Source organism: Pongo pygmaeus, chromosome 5 (assembly GCF_028885625.2).
Source record: "Pongo pygmaeus isolate AG05252 chromosome 5, NHGRI_mPonPyg2-v2.0_pri, whole genome shotgun sequence".
Lineage (NCBI taxonomy): Eukaryota > Metazoa > Chordata > Mammalia > Primates > Hominidae > Pongo > Pongo pygmaeus.
This window is the reverse complement of record NC_072378.2, coordinates 119,049,001-119,072,854: the sequence shown is the minus strand read 5'-3', so window position 1 is coordinate 119,072,854 and position 23,854 is coordinate 119,049,001. Positions and strand designations below refer to the sequence as shown.

At 35.6% G+C, this 23,854-nt stretch overlaps 1 protein-coding gene across 7 annotated transcripts in view; it reads left to right on the top strand.

The window, feature by feature from the left end:
- Positions 1-21,065, top strand: part of FAM184A (family with sequence similarity 184 member A) — a 119,707-nt gene extending 98,642 nt beyond the window's left edge. Inside the window, exons 12-18 of one of the 7 annotated variants that reach the window (XM_054490351.2) lie at positions 4,904-5,031; positions 5,749-5,933; positions 6,383-6,529; positions 13,960-14,077; positions 16,139-16,243; positions 18,935-18,969; positions 20,712-21,065. In XM_054490351.2, coding sequence (XP_054346326.2) covers positions 4,904-5,031; positions 5,749-5,933; positions 6,383-6,529; positions 13,960-14,077; positions 16,139-16,243; positions 18,935-18,969; positions 20,712-20,793 — 800 coding nt within the window. In that variant the 3' untranslated portion in view covers positions 20,794-21,065. Of the gene's footprint in view, positions 1-4,903; positions 5,032-5,748; positions 5,934-6,382; positions 6,530-13,959; positions 14,078-16,138; positions 16,244-18,934; positions 19,138-20,033 lie in introns of those variants that run through there. The other 6 variants (XM_054490349.2, XM_063666539.1, XR_010126766.1 and 3 more) reach the window with 6 other exon arrangements.
- Positions 21,066-23,854: the final 2,789 nt, after the last annotated feature.

Sequence of the window (23,854 nt, the reverse complement as noted above, 5' to 3'; positions counted from 1 at the left end):
GAAAAACCTTTTCATGTGCTAGAGATTGCTGAGCAAGGAGAATTAAAAAACAAACTACTGCCCTGTCTTTGCACAGGAATTGTAGTCAAATGTAGAGGTAGCCTTTATAGAAATGTGGCCAAAAGGGAATACACATTCCACAGCTTTGTGAGGGCAGGCAAAAACAGTCCCAGTGTTGGAACTATTGTTGTTTAGTCCATTGAAACATGCTCCACTAAACATGATTTAAATATGTCTTTGTTGGCCAGGTGCGGTGACTCACACCTGTAATCCCAGTACTTTGGGAGGCTGAGGCAGGTGGATCACCTGAGGTCGGGATTTTGAGATCAGCCTGACCAACATGGTGAAACTGCATCTCTACTAAAAATACAGAATTAGCCAGGCGTGGTGGCGCATGCCTGTAATCCTAGCTACTTGGGAGGCTGAGGCAGGAGAATCGCTTGAATCTGGGAGGCTGAGGTTGCAGTGAGCCGAGATCGCACCATTGCATTCCAGCCTGGGCAACAAGAGCAAAACTCCATCTCAAAAAATAAATAAATAAATAAATAAATAATATGTCTTTGTTGACAAAAAGAGTTGTGGGTCTTAAAAAAAACTTTTATTTTGAAATAATTGTAGATTCACGTGCAGTTTTAAGAAATACTACAAAGAGATCTCTTTAACCAGTTCCTCCAATGGTAACATCTTGCAAAACTATGGTACAGTATCACAACCAGTATAATGACAGAGATTCTGTCAAGATTCAGAACATTTCCATTACCATGAAGATGACTCATGTTGTTCATTTATTGCCACACCTATATTCCCAGTCCTCCCCTCCTATAACACCTGGCAACCATTACACTGTTCATTTCTATGATTTTGTCAGGTTAAGAATGCTCTAATATTATAAATGAAATCATACAATATTTAACCTTTTTGGGGAGAAGGGATAGGGTCTCACTCTGTTGCCCAGGTTAAGAATGCAGTGGTGTGATATCAGCTCACTGCAACCTCCACCTCCCGGGTTCAAGCAATCCTCCTGCCTCAGCCTCCTAAGTAGCTGGGACTATAAGTGTGTGCTGCCACACCCAGCTAATTTTTGTATTTTTTGGAGGCCGGGTTTCACCGTGTTGCCCAAGCTGGTCTCAAACTCCAGGCCTCAAGTGATCTACAGGTCTTGGCCTCCCAAAGTACTGGGATTACAGGTGTGAACCACCACATCCAACAATATTTAACATGTAGAGGTTGGCCTTTTTTCACTCAGCATAACTATCTGAAGTCATCTGGGTTATTGTGTGTATCAACAGTTTGTTTCTTTTTATTGCCAAGTAGTATTCAATGGTTTTGATCCACCGTAGTTTGTTGTCCTTTGCCCATTAAAGATCACCTGAGCTTTTAGTTCTTAGCTGTTACAAATAAAGCTGCTATAAACATTCATGTACAAATTTCATATAAACATAAGTTTCATTTCTCTGGGATAAGTGCCCAGGAGTGCGGTTGCTTGGTCATATGGCAGCTGCATATGTAGTTTTGTAACAAACTGCCAAACATTTTCTAGAGTGACTGTACCATTTTCCATCCCTACTAGCATCATATAAATTTTGCTCACATCCTCACCAACATTTGATGTTGTCATTATATTTCATCCTTTCTGATAGGAATGTGTGATAACTCATTCTGGTTTTAATTTGCATTTTCCTAATGACTCATGATATTGAACATTTTTCATGTGCTCATTTGCCATTTGTATATCTTCTTTTCTAATTGGATGGTTTATATTTTACTGTTGCATTTTAAGAGTTGTTTATATATTGTAGATACTAGTCCTTTGTTGGGAGCCTTCAATTCTACATTTTGTCCCCATCATTTCATTGAAACTACTCTCCCTGACATCACCAGTGAGCTTTGAACTTCCGAATTCAAAGTATTCCCACTTACTAGCTTTCATCTTATTTGCCCTATCTTCAACATTTGAGCCCTTTGACCAAAACCTTCTTGAGTATTTTTTCCTTGGTTTTCATAATAATATACTATACTTACTATATTCCTACTTTTCTGACCTCTACTCTTTCATCTCATATACTGTCCTGTTTCCACACGCATCCATCAAATAATTAGTATTTCCCAGGATTCAGCTCTATCTTGGTTTGTTTTCTGTTGCTATAGCAGAATACCACAGACTGGCTAATTTATAAAGGAAAGGTTTACTTGGCTCATGATTCTGGAGGCTGAGAAGTCTAAGATCAGGTGGCTGGCCACATCTGGTGAGGGCCCTGTGCTGCTTCCTAGCTTGGTGGAAAAAGTGGAAGCAGGGAGAGGGCCTGAGCACTAGAAAAAAAGGGAGTGGATTTCCTATGCTTGCTAACCATTCCTGCAAGAAAGCCATTAATCCCTCCTGATGACCTAATCACCTCCTGAAGGCCCCACCTCCCAACAGTGCCACAGTGACAATCACATTTCAACATGTGTTTTAGAGGGGAGAAACCATATTAAACCACAGTAAGCCCCCAGCCTTCTGGTCTCTTTTTTAGTCTTCAGCCTTTTCTTGGTTTATTGCATCCACATCCATGGTTGCAACCACCGTCTATGTGCTGGTGATTCCACGTAATCGTTTCTAGACCACACCTCTCTTCTTGTACCTTAGGTTTCTATTTCTTATGCATTGTTAGACAGATATTCTAACTTACACTAAACATTTAAAAATATGAACTGACTGTCTCCCATAGTCGAAAATGTCTTTATATTCCTGTACCTCCTACTCTAATTAATGGTATCACTGTTTACACACTTGCCAAAACCAAGAAAATGGGAGTCACAATCGACTTTTTTTCTTTTTTTTTTTTTTTTTTTTTTTTGAGACGGAGTCTTGCTCTTTGCAGGAATACAGTGATGCCATTTCAGCTCACTGCAACCTCTGCCTCCCAGGTTCAAGCAGTTCTCCTGCCTCAGTCTCCCAACTAGCTGGGATTACAGGAGCCCACCACCAGGCCTGGATAATTTTTGTATTTTTAGTAGAGCCGGGGTTTCACCATGTTGATCAGGCTGCTCTTGAACTCCTGACCTCAGGTGATCCACCCGCGTCATCCTCCCAAAGTGCTAGGATTACAGGTGTGAGCCACCGTACCCAGCTGACTTTTTTTCTTTCACTTCCATGTCCTATCTGTTACTCCCTCCTCTTAAACATTTCTTCTATTTGTTTCCTCTTCTTTAGTCCTCTGCCATACTTAGGTTTTGGTTGTATCATTTCTCACCTGGATTATTGCCATAACCTTGCAGATCTCCTTTCCTGTAGTACATTCTCTAGACTCCAGTCAGGGTAAACTTTGTAATGCTCAAATCTCACCATGTGACAACCCACTTCAAATCCTTCATTGATTCCTCATGTCCTACCTTAGTGCGTGTCAAGGTTTCCCACTGAAAAAGGCCTTAACACCAGGGGAAACAACTTATGCTTTACATGGCAGTCTCAAGAGGAGCCTGAATTGGATAGCTACAAGCACAGCTTGTCTTTGAAGTCTCATGTTTTCACTTTAAAATTGATAAATGTGTATTTTACTCACTTAAATCTCTGTTTATATAATATATAATTAATGGATTTTCCAAAAATCTTCTAGTAAAATTCATGTTTCAGAAGATGATCAAGTTTCTTCACACATACCACCACACATATCCCAGTTTGAGAACTATGAGCCTTAGGTTAAAATAAAAAGCATTTTGTACTAAAACTTTCTCCCACTAGGTTCCATTTTCTTTACAGTATGACCGTGTGCACTGTGGCCTCCTGCCATAGCAACCCTCCTATAGTTTGCCAGACAGACCAGGTTCTTTCTGCTTTTACATATAGTATCCCTTCTTCCTGAATGCTTTTTCCTTCTCTACTTGGAGAACTCCTACTCAGTCTTTCAGACAGTTGCTGTGACAATTCCCTTCCCCAGTTTCCCTGTCCTAGAAAATTTGGGTTCTTGCACTACTGTGCTTTTGTCATACCTAATAGTCACCTCTGATATCCTACTTAGTTTTCTGGCATAATGTCTTCCCCTCAACCCTATGCAGTTACAGAGATACTGTCATATTTCATTTCCCCTTAGAATAGTGCCTGACATTCAATAAATGTTTATGGACTGTATGAAATAATCCCTAACTCAAATGAAGGTGATGACCTTCAGATCACTGAGAACATTGACCAGCTAGGCTCCTATAGGGATATTTTTGAAGAATTCTTATTTGGGTGAGAAGTTGCCTCCTAAATATTTGTTATGGTACGATTAAACTCTAAAATTTTATTCTTTTTTTTTTTTTTGAGATGGAGTCTCACTCTGTTGCCGAGGCTGGAGTGCAATGGCGTGATCTCGGCTCACTGCAACCTCTGCCTCCCAGGTTCACGCAATTCTCCTGTCTCAGTCTTCTGAGTAGCTGAGATTACAGGAACCTACCACCATGCCTGGCTAATTTTTTGTATTTTTAGTAGAGACGGGGTTTCACCATGTTGATCAGGCTGGTCTCGAACTCCTGACGTCAGGTGATCCACCCACCTCGGCCTCCCAAAGTGCTGGGATTACAGGCATGAGCCCCCGTGCCTGACCAAATTTTATTATTCTAATAGTGAAAGAGACAAATTAAAAATACTTCATCTCCATTAGCACTTTACCTGCATACTGAAAGCATGTATAAAAATACCTTGATCCGCTTAAACATTTGAAATATTTTATATCCTCATCAAAGCTACATTAACTTTAAATTCATGATAGTATATTGTAGTCTGTAATATTTAAATTTGTCATAGTTTATAATCTATTAATTTAGTGGACATACACAAGTGTTCTAATTTTTGAAATAATATTTTTTACTTCTATAATTTTTATCTAAAGTATTGATAGTATTTTTTAAATGTGCCACAAGTATTTTTGCCTTGCAATTCCAGCTTCCTTGCGCTCAGAACTCAACCATCAACATGCAGCTGCAATTGATTTGTTACGGCATAATCATCATCAAGAATTGGCAGCTGCTAAAATGGAATTAGAGAGAAGCATAGACATCAACAGAAGACAGGTAAGTAAGGGTATTCTGTACTCTGATGATTTCTTAAATTTGAATAGATTGTTCATAATTTTCTGAAAATTATTTTGTAATAACTTATTTTCACTAGTTATCACATTCTATTTATATTGAAGAGCTTTACTTGATTTAGTTATTCATTTATTTGAGACAGGGTCTCGCTTTGTCACTGAGGCTGGAGTCGAGTGGCACAATCACAGAAGGGAGCTTAACTGTCAGATAACTGCTAGAGCAGCACTAAACTAAGTCTGCTTTGTAAGCCATGTGATGTGTGTGTTTTAGGAGGGCCTCCTTAGATGCACTTTCTCTTTAGATTATAGACAGTGGTGCCACAATTATTCTTCAAAATCATGTAAAACTTACTGAGAATGTAAGAGCACTGTATTCTAAACTCAACTCAGCCACTGATTATAAATCATCTTTGGGTATTGGTTTCCTCATCTGTAAAGTGAGAGAGATGTCCTTTGACCTTTTGGGTTCTTTGTAACCTGACATTATTGAAGCTATATCCATATACACACTTACATGTGTGGAAAGAGAAGAGGCCTTGAGGTTTTCTCATTTCAGCAGTTTGCTTTTGAAGAAGCAATGTCAGAATGATTACGTTTGACATTCCAGTGTGTCATTTTCTTTCCCGCAGATAAACACAGACATCAAATATGTAGAAAACTTCTAAAAATGACTTTTTTTTTTTTTTTTTTTTTTTTACAGAGTAAGGAGCACATGTGTAGAATTACAGATCTACAAGAGGAATTAAGACACAGAGAGCATCACGTCTCTGAATTGGATAAGGAGGTTCAGCACCTTCATGAGAATATAAGTGCCCTAACCAAAGAACTGGAATTTAAGGGGAAAGAAATTCTCAGAATACGAAGTGAATCTAACCAACAGATAAGGTATGCCATTAAGTACAACAGAAGGAATATGCAGTGTCATCTGAAAAACTGTTGTGCTGATATTTAGTAATTTATGCCTATTTTTGTGACTAGACTGCCTCTCTAGTAAAATATTGAAGACCACTTTTTACTTTATTTGATGACTATGTTATAATCTAGAACACAGATGAAATGTTTATATCTTGAATGATGTACATGTATTCATTCACTTTGGAAATTGTATATAATTAACTGAATTCTTTTTAAAATGTTATTTGAAAAAGCATTAAAGGAGACAACTTTAACAAAGCCAGAAGCTTATAGCAGAAAGTAAGTAGCTTAATTTAGGCTGTTTACATTAATTTTTTATATATTATACCAAAAACCATTTCAAATCTGGTAGAATAATAGAGAGTTTTGAAAGCTTGACTTCAGAATAACATTTTCTTAACTAAAAATAAATCAAACAGGTTGCATGAACAAGATTTAAACAAGAGACTTGAAAAAGAGTTGGATGTCATGACAGCAGACCACCTCAGAGAGAAAAATATCATGCGGGCAGATTTTAATAAGACTAACGAGCTACTCAAGGAAATAAATGCAGCTTTACAAGTGTCGTAAGTCATATTATATAAGAAAATTCATATGTGGATAATAAATTTAGGAGCACTGTGTTTAATCTCAGATTAGCTGTTATTTTGACTCTAATAGAAAGGATACTTTAAAAAGAAAATTTTAGTGCTGTGTTACAGATGGTAATTGCAGTGCTATATGTTCTTTAATTAGGATGAGGCAGTTGAATGATGATGTTTTATCAACTAAGACTGCAACAGTTCTGCTAGAACGATAATCTAAAGAATGTCCCTTAGGATCATGAACTATCATGCCATGGTGAAAACTGAAAATATGGCTATTATATAATGTTAAGTAAAAAGAATATATAGTGAACAATAGGAATACTATGATCCTGTATACACACTAATAATGTATATTTTACCAAAATATCTTAACAAATACCAAATTTTAATAGTAATGGTTCCCTCAAGAGAATGGATTAGGAGGTACTGGAGATGAGAAAGAGCAATTCTTTCTTTTTATTTTATATACTCCACGTACATGTTGTTTAAATTCCTACAAGAAGCATCTAACTGTCTTATGATTTTAAAAATCAATAAAGGGGAAAACATTACAAATAAAGTTACTGCTCATACATAGTAACTACAGTATTGTTAAAACCAAAGTTTCTAATTCTTATTTAATGTTCTTTGAAAACATTTAATAACCCTTCCTTTCCTAGATGCTTATAAACTGATGTAGCTAATGCAGTTTGTACTCAGTCCATCTCTGTGGCCTAAACCCTGGTCCCACATAAGTTATTTCAGAATTAATCTACTCTTAAGCTGCTGCTAGTAGTTTATTCACCTTTAGTCTCTCCTCTTCCAATCAAATATGTATATCCACATTCTTCAGTAAAGTCACAATTAGTGACTAATACCATTATCCTTCATGTCAAAGTCAAATGTAAACTTATAGCTCCAATGTGCCTTATTCTACATCATCCAACAGCAACCCTTATTTCTTATTCCATCTACTGTCTTTGTATCAGCCTAGTGGACCTTCTTGGTTTCTTGTGTTGTCCTCTACAGTCTAGAATAACCTCCTGTGTTGTTGCCATTTTAAGTATTGTCCTCAAATCTAAAAATTACCTTCTTTTATTTGATTTATGTGACCAATTCAATCTCTCGGTAAAGATTGTTACATACATAGGCAACACCACAACACACACATACAGATGCACACATGCACACACACGTATTCACTTAAGCCACTGCAGAAAACAGGTCCCCAGTTGTTATTTACTTGACTATGCTGTGAGATGAGGTGCTCTTTCTGATGGACGTATTCAGAATCGTTACATTAGTTAAGCACTCAATGAATGTTTCATGAATGAATTTTATGATTCTTTCCCCATCATATTTACCACTTTTTGAAGTTGCCTTTGAAATGGCGAGGAAACTTGTGTTACTTCCCTGGTCACTGTGAGTTTGGTGTTTGCTGTTGTTAGAGGTGATTTTTAAATCCTTTTGGGCCAAGTATGAGCTCAGGTATCTGCCTTGTATGACAGCTCATAACCTCATGCTTTTGCAGAAATGATTTACAATAGACCTCAATTCCTTGGCTATCCTTTTTCCTGGCCTCGGTGGTATTCCTTAGACAGAGACTGAAATCTTGGCATCCCCCACTTCATGCTCTGAAAAAACATGGTCACAGAAAGAATAACGTCAGTCTGTCTGTGTGTCCTGTCTCCTTAGGAATGTTAGTTTACAAAGAGTAAAGGTTGTGTCCTTGTTTTTCCTTTATTCTGTTGCATATGGTTTTGCACATTATGAATCTTCAGTAGGTAGCAAATAACTTAGTTTTTGATTTTATGATCATTTTTAATAATCAAAGAATTAGTATTTACTTTTAAGTAAACTACCTGCTTTTCTAGACCCTCCTTTCATTTTAATGCTTCCACTTGGGTCCATGCTAACCAATCATGTTTCTTTTTTCACCAGAAACCTACTGCCACCAGGTGATTACCCCCTAGCTTTAGGTGTTTACTCCTTTAGTTAAAAACAAACACACACCAAATTTATATTTGACCAGCACTGTCCAATAGATTGTCTGTGATAATGAAAATGTTTTGTATCTGCTTTGTCCAGGTTAGTAGCCTCTAGCTAAAATTGCTATTGAATGCTTGAACGGTGGTTAGCGTAACTGAGGAGCTGAATTTTTAAATGTCATTTAATTTTAATTAATTTAAATGTAAATAGCCATATGCAGACTAGTGGCTACACTGTTGGAAAATGTAGTTTTAGACAATTGGTTGTTTCTGTTCCATATCCTTAAATGCAGCCTGCTTGGATCTGCTGAATGGTTTGGATTTAGACAGGTAGTGAGCAGGTAGAGTTGGTTCCAACTTATGGAGCTGTGGGAAACAGTATCTGAACTGTTCCCAAGGACTAGGGGATTCTATTGAAGTTCCTAATCAGCTGCACCCTGGCTTTAAAACTTTGATATCAGAAGAGTCCTGTGGATTCCTGGAAGGCGGTGGTGGTGGGGGCTGAAGGGACATGGTGCAGCCTGACAGGCCACAGCTTGCCACGGAGGAAGCTTGGGGGCAGATGCAGCTTCTTGCTTCTGCTCCTGCCCCAAATCCCGTTGAACTCCCTGGAGAGAGAAGGGTGGGGCAACACATGTAAAGGATGGGAAATACCCTCTAAGTCTGTAAGTATTGTAGAAATGGTGATGAGTTCTATATTGCTTGTGGATGATGAGTATTAGAAACCCTCTTTGGTGCTGGAAGTTAAAGTTTTAGATTTTCAGAGAGTTATATAGAAATTTTATTTTTCAGTGATATAGTAGTAAAAACTTTATATCTAATAAAAATGTCCTGATTCTGGTTTCTTTTAGAAACAAATGAGAGAATGGGCTGTTTGATTTTTTGTATCTAAATGATTTACTCTGTAAGTAAAGAAAGTTTAAGCTAAATGAAAACATTCTCTACAACTTGAGGTCATGGCCGATTTTTCATATGCAAAAAGATGGTTCTGAGATTATTGATTGTTTAGGTTTATTTCACAAAAGATGATTTCTTCTTGAGAGAAATGTTGAGTTTCTGTACTTAGATTTTAAATAGGTCAGTAATCCCCAATTGAAAAGAAGCACTCCGCCATACCTGAATTACTTATTTTTTTTTAAGTTTTGAGTCCTTTCATCTATGATACTCAAATAACTTTTGTTTTTATTGTCATTTGATTTTTAATTTACCAGTCAGGTATTGTTGTAAGCTTTGTGAGGTACGGAAGTAGTCTTGTCACAAATCAGAGTCTGTGTGTAATTTATGGGAAAAGAAAGGTTCAGCGTTAAAGTGCTTCAATTGCTATATTTCCTTTATTTAAGAGTTTAGAAAATGATGATATAATAGAGTTTTTTCATCTTTATAAAACCAAAGTTATAGGATATATGTGTGCATAATATACTATTGTTTGGTTATGAAACAATAGTATACTATTTTTGGTTCTAAAATTCACTGATTTTATTTTTTTATCCTTTTCTTTTTCTTAACAAGACTATATAACTTGGAAAGTTTGTATACAGCTTTTTAGGCATTTGTAATTTAGGCCTGTTGTCCATGAATCACAGACATTGACCTGTATATTGTCAGAGCCAGAGAAAGCAGGGCATGCATGCCTGGTGAGAATCCATCAGCGGCCCTAATTAGTAATTTTATATGTTCTACTTCTCATTTCTTCCCCTTTCTCTTCTCTCTGCTATTACTTTTAATGGAAATCTGTAAAATTTGAGTAAAAGGCTACACTTGTGTGGTATTCTCAAGGCGGCATTTCCCAGGCTTTAATCATTCATATACATCCTTGGGAATTGGGTCATTTCTGGGTATGTATATTATTTTCTTAATATTTTTTAATTGACTTATTTTAACTTAAATATTTAACAGGAAAACTTGATATCACTACAGTAGAACATTTATCACTACTGAAAAATTTTATCCTTTATTCTAAATAGAAGCTAAGCTATAATTATATGAATGTAAATTTTGTGGAAATAAAACAATGTTATTAGATTCTAGCTAGCATTTACGCTGAAGGCCTGCCTGAGTGTTGTGAAATAGAGTAATGAACATAAGTTATGGAGGCGATTTAAGATATATAGACCCGGCTGGGCACAGTGGCTCATGCCTGTAATCCCAGCACTTCTGGGAGGCCGAGGCGGGCAGATCACCTGAGGTCAGCAGTTCGAGACCAGCCTGACCAACATGGTAAAACCCCATCTCTACTAAAAATACAAAAATTAGCCCAGTGTGATGGCAGATACTTGTAATCCCGGCTACTCGGGAGACTGAGGCAGGAGAATCACTTGGACCTGGGAGGTGGAGGTTGCAGGGAACTGAGATTGTGTCATTGCACTCCAGCCTGGGTGACAGAGCAAAACTCCATCTCAAAAAAAAAAAAAAAAAAAAAAAAAAAATTTATATATATATATATACCCAAACAATTTTTTTTCTTGTGATTAGAAAGATTAAAAAACAAACTTAACTGTGTATCTAGGAACAAAACCAAACTCCACATGTTCTCACTCATAAGTGAGAGTTGAACAGTGAGAACATAATGGGCACAGGGAGGGGAACATCACACACCAGGGCCTGTCAGGGGGTGGGGGGCAGGGGGAGGGATAGCATTAGGAGAAATACCTAATGTAGATGACGGGTTGATGGGTGCAGCAAACCCATGTATACCTGTGTAACAAACCTGCATGTTCTGCAAATGTATCCCAGAGCTTAAAGTATAATTAAAAAACAAAACAAAACTGTATCACCAGTTGTTCACACCTGGACTAAATTTTAGAAGCAGTACTGGTTATGAGAGCTGCCTGCAGCAACTGAAGAAAAGAAAAATATTGACTAGTCTTGGCTTGAAATGGATATCGGAATAGTACCAAGTTTTATTTCTGTAAAAATTTTGAAAGACTAGTAATTAATGAAATATATTTGCAAGTTAAATCTATATCATATTACTTACTTGTTCTCTCCTTTAATGCTTTCCTGTTTGTGTTTATATGGATTATGTTTTTTCTATTTAATCAATTATATTTTCCTATTTAATATCCAGGTGTTTTTCTTATTAAACATTTTTGATGATGTAAAAATATTGTATTAGTCCGTTCTAACGCTGCTAATAAAGTCATGCCCGAGACTGGGTAATTTATAAAGGAAAGAGGTTTAATTGACTCACAGTTCAGCATGGCTGGAGAGGCCTCAGGAAACTTACAGTCATGGCGGAAGGGGAAGTAAACGCATCCCTCTTCACATGGTGACAGGAAGAAGGGCCAAGCAAAGGGGGAAAAGATTTTCGCTTATAAAACCATCAGATCTTTTGAGAAGTTACTGTCATGAGAACAGCATGGGGATAACTGCCCCCATGATTCAATTACCTCCCACCAGGTTTCTCCCATGACACATGGGGATTGTGGGGACTACAATTCAAGATGACATTTGGGTGAGACACAGCCAAACTATATCAGATATTTTATAGAGAAGATTAACTGATAATAATTCTGTAGCAAAGGATGTTTAAGCTACATAAAAACACTGCAATTTGGATTCAGGGATAGACCTTTATGCAAAAAAAGTGGTTCAGAGATTGTAACTGATTGCTTTAGATTCACTTTACCTTAACTTTTCAAGTAACAAAAAGATAGAAATAATAGTTTTAAATAAGGCTTTAAATTTAGTTGTTTAGCTACCATTTATACCAAGTATCCTTGCTCAGCTGGGGAAGCAGTTCATAAATCTTGTACTTTGCTTTTAATGATAAAAGAAAGTGCTCCAGTGACATCTTGTGGCTTCTCCAACATAAAACCCAAATTGCTATTTCTTTTACTAGTTTAGTATTTCTCAACTTTCTTAAAATGTTTGCCCATAAAATACGTTGAGTTAACTCTGCCATATTGGGATAAAATGCAAGGTCACTTTATGTGAGTTAACAGATCACATTATTTTTCACTTGGTCTCTGTTGTCACAAAAGATAAAAGTAAAGAGAGTGGAACTGAACACATTGTACAGCAAGGTTGTTCAACCCACGGCCCGCAGGCCATGTGCAGCCCAGGACAGCTTTGAATGTGGCCCAACACAAATTCGTAAACTTTCTTAAAGCATGATAAGATTTTTTTTTTGAGATTTTTTTTTTAAACTCATCAGCTATTGTTAGTGTGTTTTATGTGTGCCCGAAGACAATTCTTCTTTAAATGTGGCCCAGGGAAACCAAAAGATTGGACACCCCTGTTACACAACTTAACTCACACTGATCTGATGAAGTCCCTGCTGATCCTGAGACAATCACTTCCTCACTTCCTCATCACCTTCATACCTCCCAACGCCCTAATTGAGAACTTTAGCCAGGGGATGGATAGAGAGCCTAATATATTATTTCCAAATCTTTAGCTTGGGCTGAGTTTTTGGAGGGATTTTATGGTACTCAAATACACTGAGATTCAGGTACCTCTCTAGGGTTTTGGGTGGGAATAGGAGTGTATAACTGATTTCTGGAAGATAGATCATCTACAAGTTACTCAGTATTCATGAGTGAATAATTTTTTCTAAGAATCTTTATTAACCATAATTTTATTGAATAATGTTATTGAAATTTTATTTAAGTTCTATCCTTTATATCCTGAAAACAAGATTTTTTAGATTGTTCTAATTATTTGCATTTTCTAAAATTGAAAGTGCTTTTTCTGAAACTAAACCAGCAGTTTCCATTTGTATTCTCTTCAGTCTGCCCCATCCTATATTCTTAGACTCAGCAGGATGTGTCACCTGCTTATAAAAAGTGGCCTATATTTTAGTGTTCAAGGCATTCAGGCCTATTACCACCTCATATCATGCAGGACAGAATAGGCTTAGAAGGGAACATAATTCTTCTCTTACCTGATGAAACTTTTTTTCAGTTTGTATGTATTGGCTGATAATATAGAATTTTTAAACCTTCTTTTCTATAAACCAGGAAAAAATGATGTCATACATGTGTGTCGTTTGTTTTGCTTTCATCTGTATTTGTTTCTTGTCCTTTTTATATGTTACCAAGGCTTGTGTTATCACACAATATTGTATTGTGATAAGCACTTGTAATAGTAAGCCTGCCTTTCTAGTATCAAACCTGTATTTGTCAGGTTAGTATCATTCAACATATAATTTCTTCTGCAGATACTCCTCACCTTTTCTCCAAATACTCTGGAATGACTTAAAATGAGTGACTTCTTCAGAAGTAACCTGCAAAGCCTTTCATAGTACCATCTACCCCTTTAACTCCTTTAATGTAACTACTGCTCTTGAAGCAGTCATGTCATTATGCTTAAAAGTTTTAAGGAAAAAAGTTTTGTTTCAGATTTTTGTGTGTGTTCAACTAGACTAATTTTTTTAATGTAGGTATTACAGAAGAATGTATCTGAGTGATATCAATGAGCTAAAGTCTTTCTTGTTTTCAGATTAGAAGAAATGGAAGAAAAATATCTAATGAGAGAATCAAAACCAGAAGATATACAGATGATTACAGAATTAAAAGCTATGCTTACAGAAAGAGACCAGATCATAAAGAAACTAATTGTAAGATATTTTGGTTTTAGTCTAACCATGTTAGTAATCAATAGATATTGATTGGGAAAATATGGGACAATCTTTTTAAGTAATGCTAAGTGAAAATAGAAAACACAGAACATGTGCATTGTGATTGAAAGTTCATTGAAATGTTTATGAATAAAGATAAATATAAAGTAATTTTTAAAATTTAAATTTGGCATTAGGGTAAGGGAATTGTACGTCTTTCATATTTTTTTAAAAGAAAGTCTTTTTGATACATATTGAATGTTTAATAATATGTCACTGCCAGTATACAATTAATATACCATTGAAGTTTGTGTATGTATGTGTGTTGCACATGTAGAATTAGGATTGGCTAGCAAAGAAAAGCCAGCACATTCATGCATTAGCCTGTATTGTACACTAACAAGTTGAGCATATTGATTTCCTAAAATGTGTCCTAGCAAACACTAATCCAAAATTTTTACTCTATAGAAAAAAAAGTGTTCCATAATCTAGCCACAGAAAAGTTGCATGCTTTCTCTTGGAAGGTCAGTAACACTGAGGTTCTCTCTTGGAAAGTCAGTAACACTGGGTTCTTAATGGCTCTGAAGTTTATCAGCTAAGAAAATACAGATTTAACAATGAATATACTCTTTAACCGTTCATATCTTCAGCAGAAGACTTTGGACTTCAGCATGCAAAAAGAGCATAACAGCAACATGTATTTCTGAAGTCCTTTTTCCTTAATGCATCTCTGTTTGCATTTAAGAGAGGCAGCCTGTTGTCTGAGACTAGAAGTTCCTGCTGAAAGCAACAGGTAGTAGATTGGGGATCACAGGTAGAATCCAGGAGCAGGCTTTGGAGAGATGAGTGTGTGTTGCTTCAATCCACCAACCACCCAATTTTCTACATATTGTGAACATGAGCACAGGCCTTATAGATTGCTCCATCTGATAGCAGCAGACTCATGGAAAATTATATTTCACACATGAAATCAGCAAGCATAGTAAATGTATTGAAACTGTGTTCCATATAAATAGCTATTAATTCCCAGTTCTTACTGAGGAGGTGTTATAATTGTATTTTATCCTCACAGCAAATATAGTAAAGCAACTTTCGAAAGCAACACAGCTCACCAGGGAAGAGCCAGGATTGTAGGCAAGGATTGTTTCATACTCCTTCCACAACAGCCTGATTCCGTGGACTGTGAGGCACATAGGTCAAGATTAGTGATTTAAATGACAGTGGTGACTAAGAGAGGCATAAAGAATTCTACTAGATTTCACTAGAATCTAGTTCTCCTAGAGCACAGCCCTGCATTCTCCCACACACTGTTGTATTTACTTATGGCCTTCCCACATTTTGCTTACTTAATTAGAACATCTTGTTGGTGAAGCCAAAGGTAAAGGTTTTATCTCTATGTGGGCATTCACTTTTTCCCTGTTCTTTGATTACCATTGCTATCATAGATTAATATCTCAGATTAGATGCAATCGAATCTGTTTACAGTACTGAAGAATAATGAGGCCAGATATGATGGCTCATGCTTATAATCTCAGCACTTTGGGAGGCTGAAGCCAGAGGATTGCTTGAGGCTAGGAGTTTGAGTCCAACCTGGATGATGTAGTGAGACCCTACCTCTACACACACCAAAAAAAAAAAAAAAAAACTTGGTATGGTGGCACATGCCTATAAAAAGAAATAGAAATAAAGATTAATGATACAGTGTCATCCTTATCTGTGGAAATAATTCAGTCATGCCCAGAGCCCCATGAATGTAAGTTGTAAACCTGCCCAAACTGCATAGTCAGCCCTGTGAAACAGCTGGGACCAAATAAAACATTTAGGTCTACTCTTGAAGGAAAAGGGTAAAGTGCTTGGGTATAGGGTTTAAAAGGTGTTGAAAACCTATCTCCCAACATTCCTTAAGACAGCAGCAATCAGGTCGCGAAATCTTTAAACAAAGTAACTAAATCTTCATTCAGGTTTTATAGTAAATTTTAAATGAAATGGCGTTTATACATTTATGTTTTTAAAATATTCCATAGAAAATATTTAAAAGATGTTTATAATTCTTTTGCATAGGAGGATAATAAGTTTTATCAGCTGGAATTAGTCAATCGAGAAACTAACTTCAACAGAGTGTTTAACTCAAGTCCTGCTGTTGGTGTTATTAATCCATTGGCTAAGGTATGTGCCGTAAACACTGTAGAATAGGAATGTGGTTTAAAAGTTGGTTAAAAATTTGGTGAAAATATTTGGAGCAGCATAGTTAGATAAAGCTCCCAAAAAATGTTTTCTTCTATATAATAATCTAGCACTAAAACTTATGAATAATTTATATGTTCATTTTCAGAATGAAACTCTGAATAATACTCATATTCCTTTAAATATATTTTACCAATATTATAAAACTTGATTCTACCTTTTTTTCATATTTCTAAAGAAAACTAACCTTCTGACTCTGCTTAAGACTATTTCTTGTTGTTTTCTTATTGTTCACAATCTTCTGCTTATGGTCCAGAAAGAGACTCCAGCCCTGGATACCCAACAGCTGTTCCTGGTTTAAGGCCTAACGTCTTAATGGACCTTGGGTTGGTCATGTATTTTGTTGCCTGCCAATCGTCAGAGAAGGGCTTAACTTCTGTTAGCCTTCTGACGGTTCTTTTTGGTTTGTTTTGGTTTGGTTTTTTGTTTTTGGTTTGGAGATGGGGTCTCACTATGTTGCTCAGGCTGGTCTCAAACTCCTGGGCTCAAGCGATCCTCCTGCTTCCAGCTCCCAAGTGGATGGGATTATAGGTGTATGCCACTTTGCCCAGCTTTAGGACCGTTCTTAATTAAAATTGAGTATGACTTATTTTGATACTTGTTACTCTCTTGGGACAAATAGAAGAGCCTTGAAATAGACATGGCCAAGTCTTATAAATCTTTGTACCCTAGCTTCCCATGGCTCCAATCATGTTTTGGGTATAGTAGGTATTCAGTAAATATTTGTTCAGTTGCAAAATTTCATCACATTCCCTATAAGCCACCACAAATTATTCTGCGAATAAAGGAAGTAATAAAGAATAAATGATTATATATACATATATATATATAGGCTTCATAGGAATTATGAATCTTATGGCAGAAATCAATAGTAGAATAAAAGTGATAGTTCCAAAGCTGTTTTTCAAATTCAGATTTTATTAAGTTTCACATCCTGCCTAATTTTTATTAGGACTTTACCCAGAAATTTTCCTTTCCTTTCACAGCTCGTAAAACTATTAAGAACACTGAATCTATCTTTCCTTTACAAGTTAAAGTGTTCCAAACTTTAAACTTGAATGTTTTCTAAAATAGAATGACTGTAGTGGCATGTAGCTGTATCTCAGAGTCTAAAATACTGCCTGGCAGATAGAAAGCTCTGAGTGAATAATTGGTGAATGAATAATTATAATTAGTTTTAGTTTTTTAATTCATAATTTAGGGTGAAATAAGATTTTAATTATAAAGCAAGATTATGACGTTTGTGGAAAAAAGATATACTAAAAATACTCCTTTTCATTTATTTATTTTATTGGAGTTAAATTTTTTAGCTGCAAAACGATTACTGTAGAACTTTACGAGTATTCTTTTGATTTCTTAAAATAGAAACCTTAAGTAGGTTTAATTATGCCCTCTGGTGACTCGAATAAGAAAATGCAAAAGATACATCTTTGTAAGAACTTTCAAACTACTTTTGACTCCTAATAGTGACTTTAGTTTTCACAAATAGTTCTGAGGAAGGTATTATTATTATTTTCTTTTTCTGGTTATGCTAAAATAGGATTTTCATCAGAGACTCTACAAGTCACGGAATATGACAGAGGAAAATGTTTAGACAATAAGATAAATATAAATAAAAGTTCCATCTTGTATATTAATTGCATTTTTTCCCAAATTCGAGTTATTTCCCTAAAAAGCTTACAAATTTAATTGATATACATCTAATTAGTAAAATATGAGAATATTCTAAATATCTAGTAACATGTTAATTTTTATTTCTCAGCAAGATGATGATCATTGATTCTAGAGATGTGAATAAAATACTTTGAGACTAAAGTTAGTGAATTGCAAGCTGATAGATTTTGATAATCTGCAATGGAATTTGTCTTTTTATCTCTTAATTTTAAAGACATTAAAAAATCAGCTGATTGCTATTGTTTTGTAACCTTTAAAGTTTAAAAAATATGAGCCAATTAATGATACTGCCAATTAATATGGAAATTAGACTTAATTATGCAGATATAACTCTCTCTCTTCAGAAAGATAGATGTCACAGTGAATTTAAAACCAGATTATTTCTCTAAGTCAGCTTTAGGTCTTTAGTAGAAATGTTCAATTTGTTTCAAACTACATTGCCAAGCATTTTCTCATTCCTTTTTTTTTTCCAGGCAAGAACTGCCTCCCTTTGACAGATGGCTAAATTTCATGGACCTCTCTTTTAAAATTATGTTTAACTTTACCCCTTCTCTTAATTTTAGCCTAAATCCATTTAACCTTCTATCTGCAAGACTTGCTCTCTCCCCCAACCCTTTTTCCCTTTTCTTCCCAAAAGGGTATTCTTTACCCCTTGGCACTCTTTTTACCTTCTCTCCCATTCCTCGTGAATGACTCCTAAATGTTTCTTCCTCATTCTTTCTCTCCTGGTAGCATGTCTGTCTTTGAGGATTCCATGTAGATAAAAAATACCTCCAAGGATTCCCAGACCACAGTTTGGGTAACACTGGTTAATTAACATCTTAATTTAACATAAAGCTTCCAAAATTTTCCCATGCCAAATTTCTATCTTCTACCATTCCTATTTTCTCATTTGTCCTCATGCAGGGACTATCCTCACATGTATTATTTTTAATGCAGCAAAAGAAGAAGAATGATAAATCACCAACAAACAGGTTTGTGAGTGTTCCCAATCTAAGTGCTCTGGAATCTGGTGGAGTGGGCAATGGACATCCTAACCGCCTGGATCCCATTCCTAATTCTCCAGTCCACGATATTGAGTTCAACAGCAGCAAACCACTTCCACAGCCAGTGCCACCTAAAGGGCCCAAGACATTTTTGAGGTGAGACCCGTCTCACCAATGTTTTTTTCTTTTCTTTTTTAACTTGAGAAATTTACCTTCTTACATTGCAGAAATCACTACTTTAAGAACAACCTAAGAAAAATTACTATGAAATATTTTCTTCAAAGTATATTTATCACCTCTCTAGAGAACTTCCTTTTGACTGTGTTAAAAAGATTTTTTCTAATTTCTGGTCATCAGTCAATTTTCTAAGTACTTGAAGAGGTGTTAATGTAATTTATATGGTTAGAATTTTAATATTATGCACAATTACTTTATTTTTCATATTGTCACCAATTTTTAAATTAACAATCCATCCTTATTGTAGAACTTTAAAATAATTTTTTGTTTACTAAGTGATTTTTGTTTTTTATATATGTTTATTTTTTTCCCTTTCTTGTTTACCAAGATTATTTATAAATATATATATATGCTTATTGTCAAAATAGAAACATACGTAAACTCTGGGAACTTAAATATACTTACGCAAAAACTAAATTTAGAAAAAATAAATAATTTTTAAAATTTCCATTCCAATTTTAAGTTACCTTGCAGTTGTTGATTAAATGTATTAGCAAATTTTGAATGAAATGCAAATTTCATTAGAAATTTAGCCATTAGATAAAGTCAGAAAGTACTGTTGTTTTATGCTCATCTTACTATTACTGACTTTTTGCTGCTTTATGTTTTTTTTCTTATTTTTACTAAATCTTAGCAGTGTCACTAGTAATAGTCTTACAAAGTAGGCAGGTTTTTCTAGGCTAAGTGATTAGTGACATAGTTAATGATTAACAAAAAAAATAGCAAGAATGAAAATTAGTCAAATACACCTCTGAATTTGTCTCCTGCTAAATATTTTGTGTTGCTTATTTTCCCTTGTGCATGGGTATGTTCAGGTATCAATAAGATGCATGTGCATGAGCTCAAGGAACATGACTACTGGAGTTTCCATTACACATTGTTGCGTGCCTTGTAATTTTCCCCAAAGACGGTAGGGATTCTTTTGTTTTCTTAAGTAGCCCAAAGAATCTTTAGTTAGAATTAAGATAAGTATAAACTATATAACATCAATGATGGGGGAAATTATATTTTTAGTGTTCTCCCTTTCCTGGAGTATTTGCATAGGGAATTATGAAATGAAAATTTAATGTAAAATGCATATAGTAAAAAATACTAGTTACTTTAGTTATATTTAAGGACACATCTGTAAGATCAACTAAAAGAGAAAAGGTGCTGAAAGAGAGGATCATTATTTTATTCTCTCTTATTTCTCACAATTCTTACTGAATTTTTTATTCAAAGAAGGTGACATTTTTGCAGTTGTTTTTTGTTTTTTGTGATTGTTGTGTTGTGGCTCCTCCTTAACTGACTTCATTTGAGCTGCTGATGCACTCTTATGCTCTCATGGAGTGGAGAACCAATTCTAGTATAGAGAGAGTAGCAAATCTTTAAAACACGACTTACAACATGGGGAACCCGTTGTGGTAATCTGTGCTGATATTTTATGTGCTTTTGCCTTCATTTTGCAAAATGACTTAATGCTGGGTTACGTGTCTCTCTTTTTATGAATTCAGTCCTGCTCAGAGTGAAGCTTCTCCAGTGGCTTCTCCAGATCCCCAGCGCCAGGAGTGGTTTGCCCGGTACTTCACATTCTGAAAGAATTGTGTTGGCACAGCTCTGTATGGACTGTTACTAAGAGCATGACTTTATACAGATTGTTATGTAAATAGGCTTTCCTATGTCAAACACTGTGAATGAGAAAGTATTTGTCTCTCCAACTTGAAAATGCACTGTATTTCCTGTGATATTTATTGGAATCATTCTATAAGGTACTATATTATGTGTGTAATTATAACTGTTATTTTTATTTGAGATGGAAGAGTCTTTAACCTTTGTAATTACTGCATAATAAATTTTGTTAGAACAAACAGTAATGCTTTTTATTTTTTTCTAAGTTTGCTTTAATTTTTAAATACTTTTTAATTCCAGGTAAGACTTGTCAACAAGTTTTACTGCATTATAATCATGTCATATCAAATTATTTGACTTCAGTAATCATAACAGAATCAGGATAGGGAAATAGAAACTCTTGTTCCAGTACAATGTGTAATTTTAACTAAATTGTTCTCTTAATTTACAAAGCTAGAATGAAAGTGCTTGTGTAAATTATGGACTTTCAAATGTATAAAATACTGTTGACTTTTAGGTGGGTTTTTTTTTCAGTTTTGATAGTTGAGATCTAGAACTTTAGTACAGTTAGTATCTATAATTAATACTATGTTTTATGGCCAAAAGTCACTGGGTAAAGAATAGTCAATTTGATTTTAATTTGTCTTAAAAGCCAGTTTGATAGTTTTCTAAATTGGTGTAATTAATAGGGAGTGAGACATAGGGGTTTGGAGCTCAGGAAAAGAAAGACTGAGCTACAGATGTTTTGGAACATGGCATGTATGAGATAGGGAAAGCCACAGGTGTGGATGAGAACAAGGAAGGGGGTTGAGGATAGAACTTTGGGAGAAATCAACATGTCAGAAACAGACAGGGCTTGAATGAGAATGAGAAGTAGAGTTACAGATCCAGAAAAGCATAGTGTCCTGGAAGAAGAAAGTTTCAGAGAGACCCAGCAGCCAGCCAACAATGTTAAATGCTATAGGTGTCAGGAAAGGGAAAAAATGAAAAGTGTCCATTGGCTTTGACAACTACAAGATGTTCTTAGCAAAAGCAGATTCAGGGTAACAGTGGCAACAAAAGCCAGATTCTAGGAAAAAGGGAAATGGAAGTCAAGGAAGTTGAGACAGTGAGTAAAAACTTCTCTTTGAAAAAAACTTAGTAATACAGGGAAGAGGAAAGAGAAAGTAAAGTCATAGACTGGGAAGGGTCAAGGTGGGCTTTGTTTGTGTCTTTAGGAGACTTTATCATGCTTTCATGCTGGAGGATAGAGAGAGAGAAATTAAAAGGACAGGAGGAGAAGGGGACGAACCGCCCATAGAATACCTGAATCTGCTTCATAACATCCCTGACTGAGCTTTTATACTTCCAGTGATAGGAAACTCCTTTCTCTGAGGGTAGCACTGTCTGTGCCATCAAGTGTCTTAACCTCTGTGACTCAGTCTTCTGGGCTATATAATAAATATTACCTTCCATCCTACCTTCCTACCTTCTATCCTAGAAGATAATATGAGATAGCTTATGAAAGGTCTTAGGAAAGGTATAAATTGCTACAGTTGAGAAAATAGTTGTCTTGAAAAGTAGAAGAGCAAATGTATTAAAAAACTGTAAAAGGATTGTCAGGCATAATTGAGATCACAGACTATATATTTCTATTGAAACCCATCAGAATGATTGTGAGTTTTGACCATCTTCAGCTACTAGCAGCAAGTTTCTACGAAGGGATATTTGGACTTAACCAGGATTAGGATAGTGTTGGATAACAGAAGGAGAGAGGTAAAATGGAGCCAGGGTTTTTGCAGAGAAGCGATAATGTAAATATCATTATAACAGTCTAATTACTTTTATGCTAGGATTTTAGAAGTAAAAGCACAGTGAACAGATACTATTAATTGCATTACCTTAGATGTCAAATTGATTTTTACATGTAGGTCAAGATGCTTAGTTCTTATCTCATTCTATTACTCCTTCATAACCAATTATACGTAGGTATTAAATTTCACTAACACTGTATCTTAAAATATTTACCTTTTCATCATCATAAAACATTGAGTTTCTAACTCGTGGCTTTTCTCCAAACACTATGATTTTAAATCTAGAGTGAAGAGATAGGTCCTAAGAGGTGAAAAGTAAGAAATATTTTCTTTGTATATACAGTACTCTGTACTGCAGCTCAAGCAGAAAGAGGGCATCTTGATGAGCTAAACCACAATTCGTTTGTTTTGCTGTGTCTTTTGTTATGTTGTAGAGAGTGTTAATGTTGATTAGAGGATGGGAAAGGAAAAATGTTAAATACAACATAGTTGGAAATACTTTATTCATGTCCGCAGGAACCATATACAAAAGTTTGTCAAAAAGCAATACAAATTAAATATTTGGAAAGATATCACAATCAGATTTCTTAGTTAAGTATTCAGATTCCAAAACAGTGTTAATGATAAAAGCATATGAAAACATTTGAGAGCAATGTCTGGCTTTGGGTTCAGCTAAAAATTATCCATAGGCAGTCTCTTATTTATTTTCATAAATGAAGAACATATTCTATCTTTCTAACAAGATCAACGACATAATTTGAAATAGGGATATTCTTTGAAAATAATAAGATGCCTAATTTTTCCTTTTTTTTTTTTAATTTTTGAGGCAGGGTTTCACTCTCACCCAGGCTGGAGTGCAGTGGCATGATCACAGCTCACTTGCAGCCTTAACCTCCTGGGCCCAAATAATCCTCCCACTTGAGGGCCCCGAGTAGCTCGGACTAGAGGCGTATGCCACTACACTCAGCTAATTTTTGTAGAGATGAGGTTTTGCCATGTTGCCGAGGTTGGTCTCGGACTCCTGAGCTCAAGCAATACTCCTTGGCCTCCCAAAGTATTGGGATTACCGGCATATGCCACTGCATTTTCCTTGCATTTTATCACAAATAGTCTTAACATTGTCACATGACATCATTGCGAGACTGCATTAAACCATATTTTGGTTTGAAGGTTACTACATATTAACCACCTCTGGTAATCCCAGGAATATTATCTCTGTAATTTTCTGAAGGTAG